The following is a 14,732-nucleotide window of genomic DNA, read 5'->3' as shown; positions in this document are numbered from 1 at the left end:
TTTTTGCAGTTTTAACTATAAATCAATTGAAATGAAAAGGAGACCAAAAGAAGACTAAAAAGTAACTCATCAAATACTTCACTTACTTGCCAAACTGGAAGAGGCAGCAGCCAAAGGAAATACAGGTTTATAATAATATAAACTAATTTGTAAAGTCTAATGAAGGACAATATTGATGACTAGCATTTATATAGTGCTTTAAGATTGGCAAAGTACTTTATAGATATTTTCTTCTTTTATACTCATAACAAACTTGGGAGGTAGGTGCTATTATTATCCCCCCTTTTTTTACAGAGCAGAATAATGAAGTAAATAGAGGTTAAGTGCCATGCCCAGGATTGCATAGTTAATCAGTATCTGAGGTAGAATTCAAACTGAGATCTTCTTAACTCTAGGCCCAGTGCTCCTATTCACTTGACCACCTAGCTTTTTAGAAGGATGATGGATTATAACATTCATTATCCCCTCAATAAGTGGAGAGGGGGTAAAGGGTTAAATCAGTTTTTAAAATTTTTAATTTTTTAATTTTAAATGAACTAATTTATTATTCCAACTATGTGCAAAGACAGTTTTGTGTGTGTGTGTGTGTGTGTGTGTGTGTGTGTGTGTGTGTGTGTTTTGGAATCATCTTCTCATTGAAAATCCATCTTTCTCTCTGGAAGAGGATGTTCAGTTTTGCTGGGTAGTTGATTTTCGGTTGTAAACCAAGATCTTTTGCCTTCTGGAATATGATGTAGATGCTGCCAGATCCTGTGTAATCCTGACTGTGGATCCTTGGTAGTTGAATTGTCTGTTTCTGGCAGCTTTTAGAATTTTCTCTTTGATTTTGGAGTTTTGGAATTTGGCTATAATATTCCTGGAAGTTTTTCTTTTGGGGATCTCTTTCAGGGGGTGACCAGTGAATTCTCTCGATTTCTATTTTACCCTCTGCTTCTAGGATCTCAGGGTAATTTTGTTGTATTATTTCTTGAAAAATGAAGTCTAGGCTCTTCTCCTGGTCATGGCTTTCAGATAGCCCAATAATTTTAAATTTATTTCTTCTGGATCTATTTTTGAGGTGGGTTGTTTTTTCAATGAGATAGTTCACATTTTCTTCTAATTTTTGACTTTTTTTGGAAGAGTTTTATTTCTTTCTGATTTCTTGCAAAGTCATCAGCTTCCTTTAGTTCCATGCTGCATTTGAAGGAGTTATTTTCTTCAGAAAGCTTTTTTATCTCCTTTTCCAGCTGGCCAATTCTGCTTTTTTAAAGGTATTCTCATTTGCCTTTTGTTTTGCTTTTTTTCATTAGGCCTAAACTGGTTTTTAACATATTATTTTCTTCATTATTTTTTTGTATATCTTTCACCAAGCTTTTGATTTAGTTTTCATGATTTTTCTGCATCACTCTGATTTCTCCTCCCATTTTTTCCTCCAGCTCCCTTAATTGCTTTTCAAAAATCTTTTTTTGAGTTCATCCGTAATCTGAGCCCATTTTCTATTTCTTTTGGAGGTTTTGGATATGGAAGCTTTGATTGTCATCATCTAAGTATGTGTTTTGATCTTCCATGGGACTAAAGTAATTCTCAGTGGTCAGATTCTTCTTTTTCTGTTGTTTATTCATTTCCTCAGCCCAAGACAACACTTCCAAGGCTATGGTTTTTTGGGACCTTTATTCCTCCAAGGTCTTATGCTCTCTTGCATGTGCCTTGATATATATAAATGACCCTGTACTTCTCTCTGCCCTGGGGCTATAAGGAGGGGTCCAGCTATCTTAGTATGGAAGCCCAAACTGCAACCTGGGTCTGAGTATAGACAAACAGCAGAGTCCTACCCTGAGGGAGAGCAGAGAAATCTCTGCAGACTTCCCTTACCATCTCTGGGGGGGGGGGGGGTACAAGCTACTTTCTCTAGATTCTAACTGCAGGTTCTTAGGCTGGTGCTCCTCACTCCACACTCATTTTGGTGGAGCAGAGTTCTCTCACCACCCCTTCAAGCTGTTGCCAGTAATCTCTGGGCTGTGCTGGGCTGTGCTGGGCTGTGCTGTGCTGCTGCCACAGCTTTTTTTTTCCCAACCCCCGTCCTGGTGAAACACACCTTTCCCATGGAACCTCTAAATTATCTTGGACTGGGAAAATGTATCACTCAGTCTTTCTGTGGGTTCTGCCCCTCTAAATTTGGGCTAGAGCCATCATTTGTTTGTTGTTTGCTGCCTTCACACACCCCAAAGACAGTTTTCAACTTTCATTTTGGGTTGAATCAGTTTAAAGAAAGCTTTGCAAGGGATTCAGTTAAGTAAAATTATTCTGAGAGTATGTAAGTATAAAAATGAAAGGAGACTAATAAACAGAAGAAAAATAGAAAAGATACTCAAAGATTTTTAGTAACAAGCTATTTTAATCTTCAAGGATGGTAGTCATCACATTTGAACTCAAACATATCAGACCTGATGTGCTTTTAGAGTGGTAAAAATGTGACTAAAAAGAACAAAGATGGAAAAAGCAGTTTGATAGCACAGTATATAGAGTTCCAGCCCTAGAGCCAGAAAGACTTATCTTCATCATTTCAATAATGGACTCAGACACTTACTATGTGACTCTGGTCAAGTCACCAACCCTGCTTGCCTCAGTTTCCTCATCTGTAAAGAGCTGAAAAAGGAAATTGGAAACCACTCTAGTATCTTTGCCAAGAAAACTCCAAATGGGGGGTGTTACCAAGAGTTGGACACAACTGAAACAACTGAGCAACAACCACAGAGGAAATCTATGCTGACATCTCTACAAAATCTTCACTAACATATGCATTGAAGATATCTTTAATGAGAACATTAGTAGGGAACAGGAAGACTTTTCCAAGTGATATTTTGAAGTAAATCCACATCTCACAGTTGGCTGAAATTATAATACAGGATCCTATTGTTTGTTGATTTTGAAAAAAGTGTTTGGGTAGAACAGATTACTACCTTAAAGACTGTCTTTTTTTTTTTTAAACAAAGTGTCTATTGACAACACAGCAAAATTATTAGAGATTCCTTGAAGAATATAACTACAGATCATAAACATCAGACAAGGCAATAAAAAGTGAGATGGGAAACTGCCATTAAGATTGATGAAATTCAACACAGGGTCCAAGTTGAAAGGAATTCCCTGTGAAGGGCAAGATCTTCAGATGCTCCTGTTTGTGAATGCCATTGTGCTGGTTGCATTGTCCATGAAGTACAGCTGAACCTCTTGGAAGACTCCAAAACTAGTCAAGAGTTAGGCTTGACCTTTCATTGGAAGAAAGATCAAGTTGATGAACATCTTTTTAAAAGAAAAAACAGATTATAGCATGCAATTGGATAAACAGCTTATAAAGCTTCTCTATCAGCATGAATATCTGGAACTCCTAGTAAAAACTTTGGTTTGGCCAACCACATCAGAAAGATCAAGCAAATAATGTTTTTTTTTTACCAGAATGAATCAGCAACCATATACATTTAAACACACACACACACACACACACATATTTAGATACATATATGTGTATAGAGGCATATACATATATCTGGAACAGATAGTAGAGATTGACATTGGATTAGATCTGTAGTTAAAAAGAGAATTGCTGGGTTGCTTTCTGGAAATTGTGTATTTTAATGACTCCAAGATTCTCCTGGAATAGAATTTAATAGGCATTTATGTAATACCTACATCATATCAGACACTGTGCTATGCACATTAGGTATATTATCTCATTTGATCTTGGAAACAAAGACTCTTCTTTTAAAAATGTCAGTATACTACTGATTTGTCAGATTATTAAATATGGAATCACAGTCCCTGAAGAATTGAAAATGAATAAATATCACAAAAAAGGCACTGGAGAGGGGGCTCATGCTGGTGGTGAGCAGGCTACCTCATATAACAAATGAGGCACTTTGAAGAGGAAGAATAAAAGGTATCATTAGAGAAATGTATGGTAGGAAGAGAGATTGGGCTGTTTTCTGATGGTGAAATGGTTCCTCAGACTTTTTGGAAGAAATAGAGGAAAGTCTCTGGTATGTTGGGTGGACATTGTATGATCAAACTTATGGGATGGCATGACCTAGATTCATGCAATGGATGGGTTGCCACCTGCTTTTTTGGAGAAAATATCTAGATCGATTTGATCATTCATCCATTTGATAATTGAGAGCTAGAAAGGACCATAGAAGCATTTAGTCTGGCCTATTTTATAGATTAGTTTTGTTAATGAGTAGCAGAGTTGGGATTCAATTTCAGTCTTCTAACTCTAAATCAGTTTCTCATGATTCACAGACTAAGGACAACTATTAAAAGAAATGGCTAAAGGAGAACAGTGGTGACTGATGACTTCCACCTAAAGGGGACTGAGATGGTCAAGTGTTGACCTTTTAAAACAAGTTCAAGCCTAACTCTTGACTGGTTGTGGAGTCTTCCAAGAGGTTCAGCTGTACTTCATAGACAATGCAACCAGCACAATGGCAATCACAAACAGGAGCACCTGAAGGATCTTGCCCTTCACAGGTCTCTAGGAATTTCCTTGTCTTCCTGGGTCCTATTAAATAGATTATGATGGAAAACCTCCCAAGATTTGAAATATTTGATAATCACCACTCACTTTTGTTGTTTTAGGTGGATGCTAATGACATTGTCAGAAGGAAACAAGAGAACATTGCTAGGGATTGTGAAGAAAAAAAAAGATGTGAGGGACATAATTTTTATCTTATAATTTAATTGAAAGGGAAAGTAGAATGGTATGTTTACCCTTTAACTGCCCCCTTTAACCCCAATATGTCCTCACTAATACATATTCTGTGGAATGCTAGGTTTGAACATTGGGGAAACATAGCCCAATGGCTTGGTAGTGTGGAATGATGCAGGAAATCCTAGGTGATACTTGTCTCCCACTTCAAGATAGCTGAAGTGGAGAGAAGAGGTTGTGTCAAAGCTGCCTCAGATAGGATTGACTCCCAAACTCCCAAAAAAGAGTAGCCCATTCGATGTAGTTTAAGAGAGAGTGACCTCACCCTGAACTCTCTCTTTCCATTGGCTCACAATCAGTACTATTTGAATCTTTCTCTATAGGTCCAGGGCTGTTCACACCCAGGTAGCTTGTTAGTTATTCTCACCTGGAAACTAAAGCAGGGACTGTACTAAGTGAACATGAGCATTGCCATTTCTGCTTTGTTTAGTTTGAATATAGGTGACTGAACCAACAATTCTGAGATGGACTTGCTTAGAGGGACAACCTCAATGACTCTGGAATTTCTGCATTCCTCTGTGGATGCAAGCAAGAACTGGACAAAATTGGCTACAGTGAAGGTGAATACATGGTAAGTGAATAAATGGTTGATATAAGAAGATAATTCTTCATGATTCTGTGTCAGCAAGACCAAGTGAACTATACTTCAGGATATTGAAACAGCTTGTGTTTTTCTTCTAGGTCATGAAGTCTATAGTGGCATAAATGTTAGAATAAAGATGGCTAAGTTTTAGGAAGCACACCAACTCAATCCAGTCCTCTAAATGAAACAGAAATTGGACAAAGAAATACAGCCATAGAAACAGGAGTCTCTAAAATAAATTAACCCCAGTTTTCTGAGGAAGACACAAGCTGTGCTAATAATAATAATAAAACAGTCAACAATTATGAAGACCAATAACACCCTAGTCTTCGACACTCTGGAAGACTCCATCAAAGCTCTCGGCACAGAGGTCCCTAGGATTTAGATCCTTAAACACATGATCAGCAAAACCATAGGCCTGAAAACTGTACTAGATGTACCCAGACTCAAGATTCCCATCAAATACACTGACCCAAAGGTGACACCAAACATACTGGCTCCAATATCATCATACCCACCAACCTTAAGATTGTCAGAACTACTGATGCCAAGTCTCCTGAAACCATTGACCTCAAGATTGTAAGTGCTAGTGTATTTGCCCCCAAATAAGACCTAATTGGAAAATAAACCCTAGTATGATTTTTTTCAGGATGTTCATAATATAAGCCCTATCCCCCAAATAAGCCCCAGTTAATATTGTCAGACAGACAGACAGACACATTTAGTATATCTGTTGTAACACATGATGGATGAATTGAATTATAAAATAATAATAATATATAGTTAAATATAAATAAATAATGTTATTGGTATTAATACTTAAAATAAATGATAATATAAATTGTAATTAAGTATTTGCAAATACCCAAGCAGGTGCCTTTGGACAAGAAGTAACCACCTATGGAAACAGATGAAATTGAAACTTGTTGCATAATGGTCAATCAGAGTACAGATGTGCTAGAATAACTTGCAAACCTGATAACGTTTGATGGGAAAAAGTCCTATCTCTATTTATCACTAAGGGCAAGAAAATAAAGATTGATGTGTTTCAGGTATTTATGTTCTTGAAACCAAAAAAGCCTGGTGCACACAAGCAGTTAAAAGGAAGTGGGTTGATTTAATATTGCCACTTGTTTTGTGAGCTGTTCAGAGAGATCTCTAGTCTGAGATTCTGACAGCACTCAGTACACTAAAGACATGAAAAATTTCCTTGCAGACAAGAGTAGATGAAATAATGATTCCTGCAGTGATGATGCCTATCTCTAGACATCTTCTGAAAATAAGCCGTATACATCTTTTGGAGCAAAAATTAATATAAGGCCCAATCTTATTTTTTGGGGAAATCTAGTAATATTTCAGGGACTAAGTCCTATGTCTATAGACTCTATGGTTGAAGACAGAATTAATTTGAACACCAAACTTCAGTCTTTCTTAGTGAGGGCATTATTACTTTATTTTTTTGATACAATAATGGGAAAGATAAGGTATGAATGGGTATATAAATAATTGCTCGATAAGATTATCTAGATCTTGCAGGTGATCTCTAAAAAATCATTGAGAATGGGAAAGGAAAAATGGGACCATAGATTGACAAATGGTAGTCAAACTATTGGTTAGTGATATTGACTTCATCAAATGGTATAATTCTCGTTCAGTCAGAAAGGGAAGTGATAATCATTAAGAATCATTCTGGATTCCTCCACTACCAATCATGCTAGGCTCATTTCCTTTATTGGCAGTTTTTCCAAACTGATAGATTAGTACAATGTCATGTGGAATATATCTCTGGGTTTCAGAAAGGTATTTGAGCCTATTAGGAGCAAGATATACATATGTGGGCTAGATAATAGTACACCTAGATGGATTCATAATTGGTTGAATGATCAGAAACAAGAAGTAATCATTAATCAATCAATGTTAGCCTGGAGAGGAAGTCTTTAGCAGAATGCCTCAGAAATCTGTTCTCAGCCCCAGTGTTTCTCATCATTTTTATTAGTAACTTGAAGGCATTGTAGTATGTTTGCTAAAAGTGCAAATAACATAGATTTGGGATAACTAACATTGGACAACAAAGCAATCATCTGAGGCTAATAAGATGAAAATTATACAACTATGCAAAGGATCAATCATTTCTTCCATACAAAGATCTTAATCTGTGAGAATTCCTTCCACTATTATAGATTATAATCCTCAGTGATTTAGTAGCTAAATCCTAGAAACTGCTAGGAAAGACACAAAAACTGAGTGATTTGCTAAGTGATGATTTAGCAAAGTGTCAGAGGTGGAGATTTGGTTTCAAGCCTAGTCTGTGGTGATGATGATGATGATGATGATGAAGGTGATGATGATAATTAGTATTTATATAGTATCCACTATGTTCCAGGTACTGTACTAAGCACTTTACAAATGTTATATTATTTGATCCTGGAAATAAAGACCTGTCTTTTTTCAATATTGATGTTCTAGGTACTTTCACAAATATTTTCTCATTTATTATTTTTTCCTAATCAACTTTGTATTTTATTAGCTAATTGCTTAAAAATTCCAACTGTCATATTAAGATTCAGGAAAAACAGGATATACCAGATGTTGAGCAGGCAAAAAATGGGAAGGCAATTTATTAATCAAAAAAGATCTGAAAAATCTATATGAAAATATAATTTTCTGCAAATATATTTTTATTATGAAAAGAGACACAGTGTATACAACTGAAGTTTCAGTATAATAAACATTCAATTAATTTTCCTATTATACAAAAGACATCTTTTATAGTTTCATTACAAAAATACAATGGTTTTAGAGCAGTCACTTGAGATGTATTGGTGAGAATCATCAACAATTTGATTTAAAAAAAAAGAACAACCTCACAACTCTCCAGAAATCATGAAAACAATATTGAGGTGGAATATTTCTGTACATCTAAGACCATTCCAAATTATAAAATCAATGTTTCCAAGTATAACATTTAAATATTTGCTCTCTTCCTGTAATCTTTCAAATTCAGCTATTAAACTTTCATTGACTGAGTACCTTTCAAGAAAGTAGTGCATTTCATTCACTTGCATAAGGAACTTTTAATTATCTGCACTTGCAAATTTACAGTGTCACAATGACATGCTTCCCTAAAGACATCCAGTGTATCTTGTATCATGTTCTGGATGAAATGGATTTGAACAAATATTTGATCTGTTCTTTCCAATGTTTCCTATTTTTTCCTGAAAGTGAATTGGCAACTCCAGAAATTACAGAGGGCATTATCTCTGGATTAACTATGGTGGTTCCATTGGTTGAAGATTCATGTGTCAAACGTCCTTGAATTTCTCTCTCTGACCTTTCTGTTTTCTCAGGGTTTCCTGTTGCATTGGATGCTGGAAAGTTATTCAAATTTCTAGATTTAGCATCAGAGGAGATGAACTTGGCAAGCTATTTTAAAGATTTCCCCTTGATTCCTGTTTCCCTAGGTGCAACTTCTTATTCTCAGCTGCTATCTCTTGCCTTTTATTCTCTTATGCAAGTAGGAATTCCATTGAGATGTGAAAAGAGCTAAGATGTGATCCTGGTGTGTTTGCACTTGAAGGTTGTTTTCTTGTTGGAAATATTGTGTTTAATTGTGGAGAAAGTCTAGGCTGTCTCCTCTGGTAGTAGAACCCTTACTTGACTTGTGAACAGCTTCATCATCTCTCATTGATGAGAACAGAGTACCTAAACTTCTCCCTCCAGAATAATCAAATCTGGAGAGATCTGAATTTTTCCCAAATTCTGGGTCTTTAAATGGAATGACATCTGGATTTGTGTTGTGAGGCAAACCTGATTTGTCTGGAACAGCCATTGATCCTTTTCCTTCAACTGTAGCCATTAACTGAGATAAGACAGCAGTACTTTTTAGAGAAGATGATCCTCTGAAAATTCCAGGATTTTGAACTGGTGTGTTGCTCACTTAACTCTTCTTTTGTTCAGGCAGGTTTCTTTGAAGATCCTTTACTTAAATGACTTAGCAAGGGCATAGGAACACTAAAATGTTATGCATTGCAGAGATATATTGTAAACAAGGATGGTCTTTACTGGAGAATTTAGCATCAGTAAGTCATATTGATATATTTTCCCACAGAAGATCCAGTTACCAATGTGGCTCCATCAACTATGAAATCTATTGAGGGGAGCCTCAACCACTCAAGTTCTTAGTTGCTGGGTCATAGAGAATGATTCTGTTAGTTAGGTCTATAGTTACAAGCAACATGTCATTGATGGAAGAAAAAGATATTCCTGAGGCTGGAGCTTTGTGGCTATATTCAAAATTATGGTGCGGATTCTGCCTATTTACATCCCAGGGAGTTACTTCTTTATTATCAGATACATTGCCCAGGAGTGATTTCTTATATAGAGAATAATTCAGTTGATGAATGTATTGGTTATTACCATGAACAAAGGGAACATTGGATAAATTGGTGGTTTTTCTATCCAAAATACTTTCCTCACTTATAGATGTAGAAGCAATGTAGCAATCATTCCAATTAAATGATACATATGTTACTTCATCTTTATGATCCTTAAGAGATTGACAAAGTCTCTTTGCTTTTGAATCTCAAATATTAACAATGTTATTTTTTTTGTAATAGTGTTATTAGAACCTCTGCTTTACCAACTACAAAGGGTGGGAGAGTGATCACCGAATTAGAAAGTTGGTGATGAAGTCTGCTGTGCGATTCCACAACAAAACTAATTTATCTTTATAACAGTCCTGGGGTCAAACAGGGCTACACAGCTGGTAAATGTCTGAGGCTACATTTGAACTCAGCTCTTCCAGACTTCAGACCCAGTGTTCTGTCCACTGCACCACCTAATCACTATGCCACAACATTTCTAATGGATGAAATTTAATGTTAAAATTCAACATTTGGGGTTAAAAAATCAATTGTACAAATCAACATAAGAAAAACATGGCTAGGCAATAGTCTGAAAAGATTTTGTTAGTTGCATACTGAAATGTTTTTACTTGATGATAAATTTATAATAAAAAAGAACATTTTTCACACTCAGTTTGGATCAATGTATAACATGGAAACAATGTAAAGACTGACAAATTGCCTTCTGTGGGGGGGTAAAGGAAATAAGATTAGGGGAATAATTGTAAAACTCAAAATAAATAAAATCTTTAACGGAAAAAAGAAAATTTTAAAAGGGAAAGAAAAAGATCTCCATCTCCTCTTAGCTTTTTAAACAATCTGAGCCAAAAGCGGCAGTTAACAGTTAATGTATTCTCAGACTGCAACACAGATTTATGACCAGAATGAGAGAGGGAAATATTTATACCTTAGACAAATTCTGAAATGCTTTCATCAGTGCAGAGTGCTTGAGATTGAAAAAGATACCATGAACATTTGACAATTATAAATTTACTTTAGGGGTGGCTAGGTGGCGCAGTGGATAGAGTACTGGCCCTGGAGTCAGGAGTACCTGAGTTCAAATCCAGCCTTAGACACTTAATAATTACCTAGCTGTGTGGCCTTGGGCAAGCCACTTAACCCCATTGTCTTGGAAAAAAAACCTAAAAAAAAAAAATTTACTTTACACTAGCATGGAAAGGATGCGCTACAAGAACAGATTTGGCTCTGTAAACACTGATATAAACACTGTTCAACCCACTTGACTTCCATATGGAAGTGTATCTGGCCAACAATGATGGGTCAGATGGGTGTGTTAACTCATAGAAGTGGGATATCTTCTATATATATGAGGTGTTGATCCCTCTTGGCCTGGATTTTTTTATGCTTTATGAGTCCAAACAGCTCAAGCCTTAGCCCCTTGTACCAATTAGATATTCTTTAAGGAGAATATTAGGGGCAGTCAGGTAGCACAATGGATAGAGTACCAGCCTTGGCATCAGAGGGGTCTGAGTTCAAATGTGGTCTCAGACACTTGATCCTTAACTAGCTGTGTGACCTTGGGCAAACCATTTAACTCTATTACTTTGCAAGAAACAAATAAACAGGCAAACAGTTAAACTTTAGCCCAAACTACAAGTCAGGGCCTTAGAACATAAACCTCCTATCACAGAAGGCAACCAAAACGATGATAGGATTGGAGACTGCTATATGAAAATGGGTTGAAAGCTCTGGAGATGTTTATCTAGGAAAAAGAAAGACTTAGGGATGACTAGTTAGCTTTCTTCAAATATAGGAACTAATATTATATACAAGAGGATTAAAAGTTGTTCTGACTGATTTCCAAAGACAGGACTAGTAGAATAGGTAGAAATTATTTCTGTCAATTTTCTTCTTATGTGAGGAAAAAAACCCTTCACAATTAGAGCTATTCAAAAGCAGGATGAGCTACCTTAGGAGACATTGAGTTCTTTATTACTGGATACTTTTATTTCTTTTTAATTTGATATTTTATTTTTTTCCTCACTTAAATATAAAAACCTTTTTTTTAGCATTTGTTTTAAAATTTTTTGAGTTCCAAATTCTTTCTCTCTCTCTCTCTCTTCCTCTCCTCCTTTCCCCTCATTGGAAGGGCAAACAATTTGATATAGGATATACATGAGTAATCATGGAATGTATATTTCCATGTTAGTCATGTTGAAAAAGAAAGTATAAGCAAAGTAAAAATAAGAAAACTAAAGTAAAAAAATTGCTTCAATCTGTATTCAGATTCCATCAGTTCTTTCTCTGGAGATGGAAACATTTTTTCATAAGCCCTAAACAAGACTAGACTTGATGATGACTTACCTGTAATATTCTTGATTTCTTATATAGATGAATGATAAAGATGGACAAAGGGGCAAAGGTGGAAATGAAGTCTGTGTTCCAGAAGCATGTTCATTGCTTTTCTGACCTCTTCATTTGCTATTGAAATATTCAAGTTTCCCACTCTTTCAAAGCTGAAAAATATGTTTTGTGCCTAAAGATGCTTTTTTGACCTTAAATTTTCTTTGAAGACTCAGTGGGGGGCATCCATCCCCCTTACATTGAAATATCATGAGTTTCCCTTTTATTAGAGAGCTTATTCTGTTCATACTTAACTTATCATTATTAGGTTGGATATAGAATTCTAAGACGTTAGATTTTTTAATTTCTTATTTCCCATTTTGTTAAAACTTAACTACTGTATCAAAACAACATTAAGTGAGTTCATGTCTGATTATTGAAATATTATATCCTCATTTGGAATTAGAGGAAAACAGGGCCTCCATGAAACTTTGGAAAATTTCAAGGACAAAAGTGTTTCTGAATCAAAGGTGTGATAATTTTGGTGTTTGCAGTGGCATCAACTTGGTTGTTAAGCTTGTATAGGGTCAAGTTTTACTAGGATCTTTTCCAAAAAGAATGACTGAATCCAATAGTTTGTGGCATTATTCATGGATATTCTTGTAGGACCTCATAATTATTATACAAAGGGGCAGTATGGGTTCAGTAAAGAGAACTGGGGCTGGATACAGAGGACTCCAGTCCTGCCCCTTGCAACTTGAGTAATATGCACACATCACTGAACTTCTCTGGGGAGTCAGTTACTTCATCTGCAAATTGGAGGTGATGGTCCATCTGATCTCTGAGGTCTGTTTCACCTAAAATACTATGACCACTCTTCTTGCAAGTATGCTCCACTGTTTCTTTCAAAATGCAACATGTTAGCTCTGTTTGTGGTTGCAAAAAATTGGAAATCAAGTGAATGCCCATCAGTTTTCTTTCTCCATACTCAATCTCTCAAAATTCAGTCTGGTGTTTCCAATTGCTTGATATATTGAGAAAATTTTTGAGATGATGCCTTGAATTATTGAGCAATGCTATCCCTACTTAGCTGTTGGCTCCACAGTGTCTGGAAGATGATAAGCAAGGACTATTGGGGTTCATGCATCCATTCTCCAAAAGGAAAAACTAAGATCTTAGAATCACCAACTTTAATAATTTCATGCTAAGAATTTAGTTTTTTAAGACATCTCCTGAAAGAGATGACACAAGGAGCAGAAACACATATTTTTGGACATGCTACTGTGCATATTTCTTTTACTTATTTCTTTTTTTTTGTTTGCTTTTTTTGGGTTTAAATGCGTTTTATTTTAGACAACCTACATGACATGTTTTTTAAAACAATGCCTCCACTCCAAATAAATCAAGGTCAAAAATAAAGGAATAAAGCTCAAGATGACATCAGTCCAAGTTTGTCCAAGTCCTGGTGGTTGTATAGATGACAAAAAGCACCAGCCAGTTATGATGACAGGTGATTCAAAGTAATCAGCTGAATTTGTTAACATTTCTCCATTTCTAAACCATCCTTAAAGAAAATCATATATGGGGTCACACCATCCTCATGGAAGTCCAGGAGAGCCACCATGCCATCTGGATTCATGTTTTCACCTATGAAGAACTGATAGTTTTTAAAATTAGCAAGGATATGTTTGATTTGTTCTGCAGCTCCCGTCATAAAAGGTTTTACTCTATCTGGCTTGTTTTCTTCAAGTCTGCCTTTGATTGATTTCATGTAGTCTTTGATGTACTTTTTGTAGGACTCTTTTGTGAAACTAGTTTCTTGCAGATGATGGTTTATTACTCTATCAACTCCAGTGATTACGGTGGCATCTGTTCCTTCACCCTCAAGACCTTCAGCAGAGGCATTTCCACCGATGAGTGAATCATCAACGGTACCCTCTGTCCTACTGACCATCTTCCCCTCCACCTCCAGGCACAGCCCGTTCGCGATCTCCCGGATCTTGTAAATGTCGAAGAACATCTCATCATGGCTGATGAGTTCCCGGTAGATGATCATGGTGGCGGCGGGAGGCGGTGGCGGCGGAGGCGGGAGGCTGCGGGTCCGGAGCTCGGTGCGAGCGCGATGCAGCCGGAGCGGCGCTGAGGGGAGGGGGAGCGGGCGGAAAAGCGACTTATTTCTTATAAGGGTTTTTTCATCTTTCTATCTCTTAATATTTAATGGTGGGAAGAAGGCTTGAAGAGGGATAGGAATAGTGATGCTATATAAAAGATAAAGTTGACCAACAAACTTTTTTTTAAATGCACAGGAAAAAATTGAAAGTTGATCAGAAAGAAGCATATATATAAGCAAGACATTTGAAAATAACACGCAAACATTATTATATACCTTTAAAAGTTATTTGAATTAAATGGAGATTCATGTTTTTTAAATATATTCTCTTTTAGTGTTCTGAAATATGTATGGAAAAAGTCTTTTTGGTGTTCAAGTTTAAGTCCAGAATAAAAATCCAAGTTTTAATATTTAAATTCAAAGCAAACCAAGTTCAAGTTGAAGAGTAAGCACAGAACAAAAGGAAGTTCAAATTTTATTAAGTTCAAGTTTCAGTTCAGAATAAACCCCATTTTAGTGTTTTAAGAAGTTCAGAACAAAAACATTTTAATAAAAAGTAAACCAAACCCAAAAAAGCAATAAAGCAAAAAAACA

General features: G+C 36.1%; 1 protein-coding gene, 1 long non-coding RNA gene and 2 pseudogenes across 2 annotated transcripts in view; 1 reads left to right on the top strand and 3 right to left on the bottom strand.

Moving 5' to 3' along the window:
- Nucleotides 1–5,926, top strand: part of LOC141503219 (uncharacterized) — a 37,733-nt gene extending 31,807 nt beyond the window's left edge. Inside the window, exons 2-3 of the long non-coding RNA XR_012472787.1 lie at nt 5,169–5,309; nt 5,420–5,926. This is a non-coding gene — a long non-coding RNA (uncharacterized LOC141503219). The remainder of the gene's footprint in view (nt 1–5,168; nt 5,310–5,419) is intronic.
- Nucleotides 5,927–8,185: 2,259 nt separating this feature from the next.
- On the bottom strand, nt 8,186–9,150 carry LOC141499003 (protein NEDD1 pseudogene; annotated as a pseudogene).
- A 182-nt stretch (nt 9,151–9,332) lies between these two features.
- Nucleotides 9,333–9,918, bottom strand: LOC141499002 (protein NEDD1 pseudogene; annotated as a pseudogene).
- A 3,426-nt stretch (nt 9,919–13,344) lies between these two features.
- LOC141498118 (translationally-controlled tumor protein-like) lies at nt 13,345–14,109 on the bottom strand. The gene has a single exon (XM_074201073.1). It carries the CDS (start codon nt 14,082–14,084, stop codon nt 13,566–13,568), a length of 519 nt encoding a protein of 172 aa, XP_074057174.1. The 5' UTR covers nt 14,085–14,109; the 3' UTR covers nt 13,345–13,565.
- Between the last annotated feature and the right edge of the window lie 623 nt (nt 14,110–14,732).

This window comes from Macrotis lagotis, chromosome X, assembly GCF_037893015.1.
Source record: "Macrotis lagotis isolate mMagLag1 chromosome X, bilby.v1.9.chrom.fasta, whole genome shotgun sequence".
Classification (NCBI taxonomy): domain Eukaryota; kingdom Metazoa; phylum Chordata; class Mammalia; order Peramelemorphia; family Peramelidae; genus Macrotis; species Macrotis lagotis.
The sequence above is the reverse complement of the archived record's forward strand: the minus strand, read 5'-3'. Positions and strand labels throughout refer to the sequence as shown.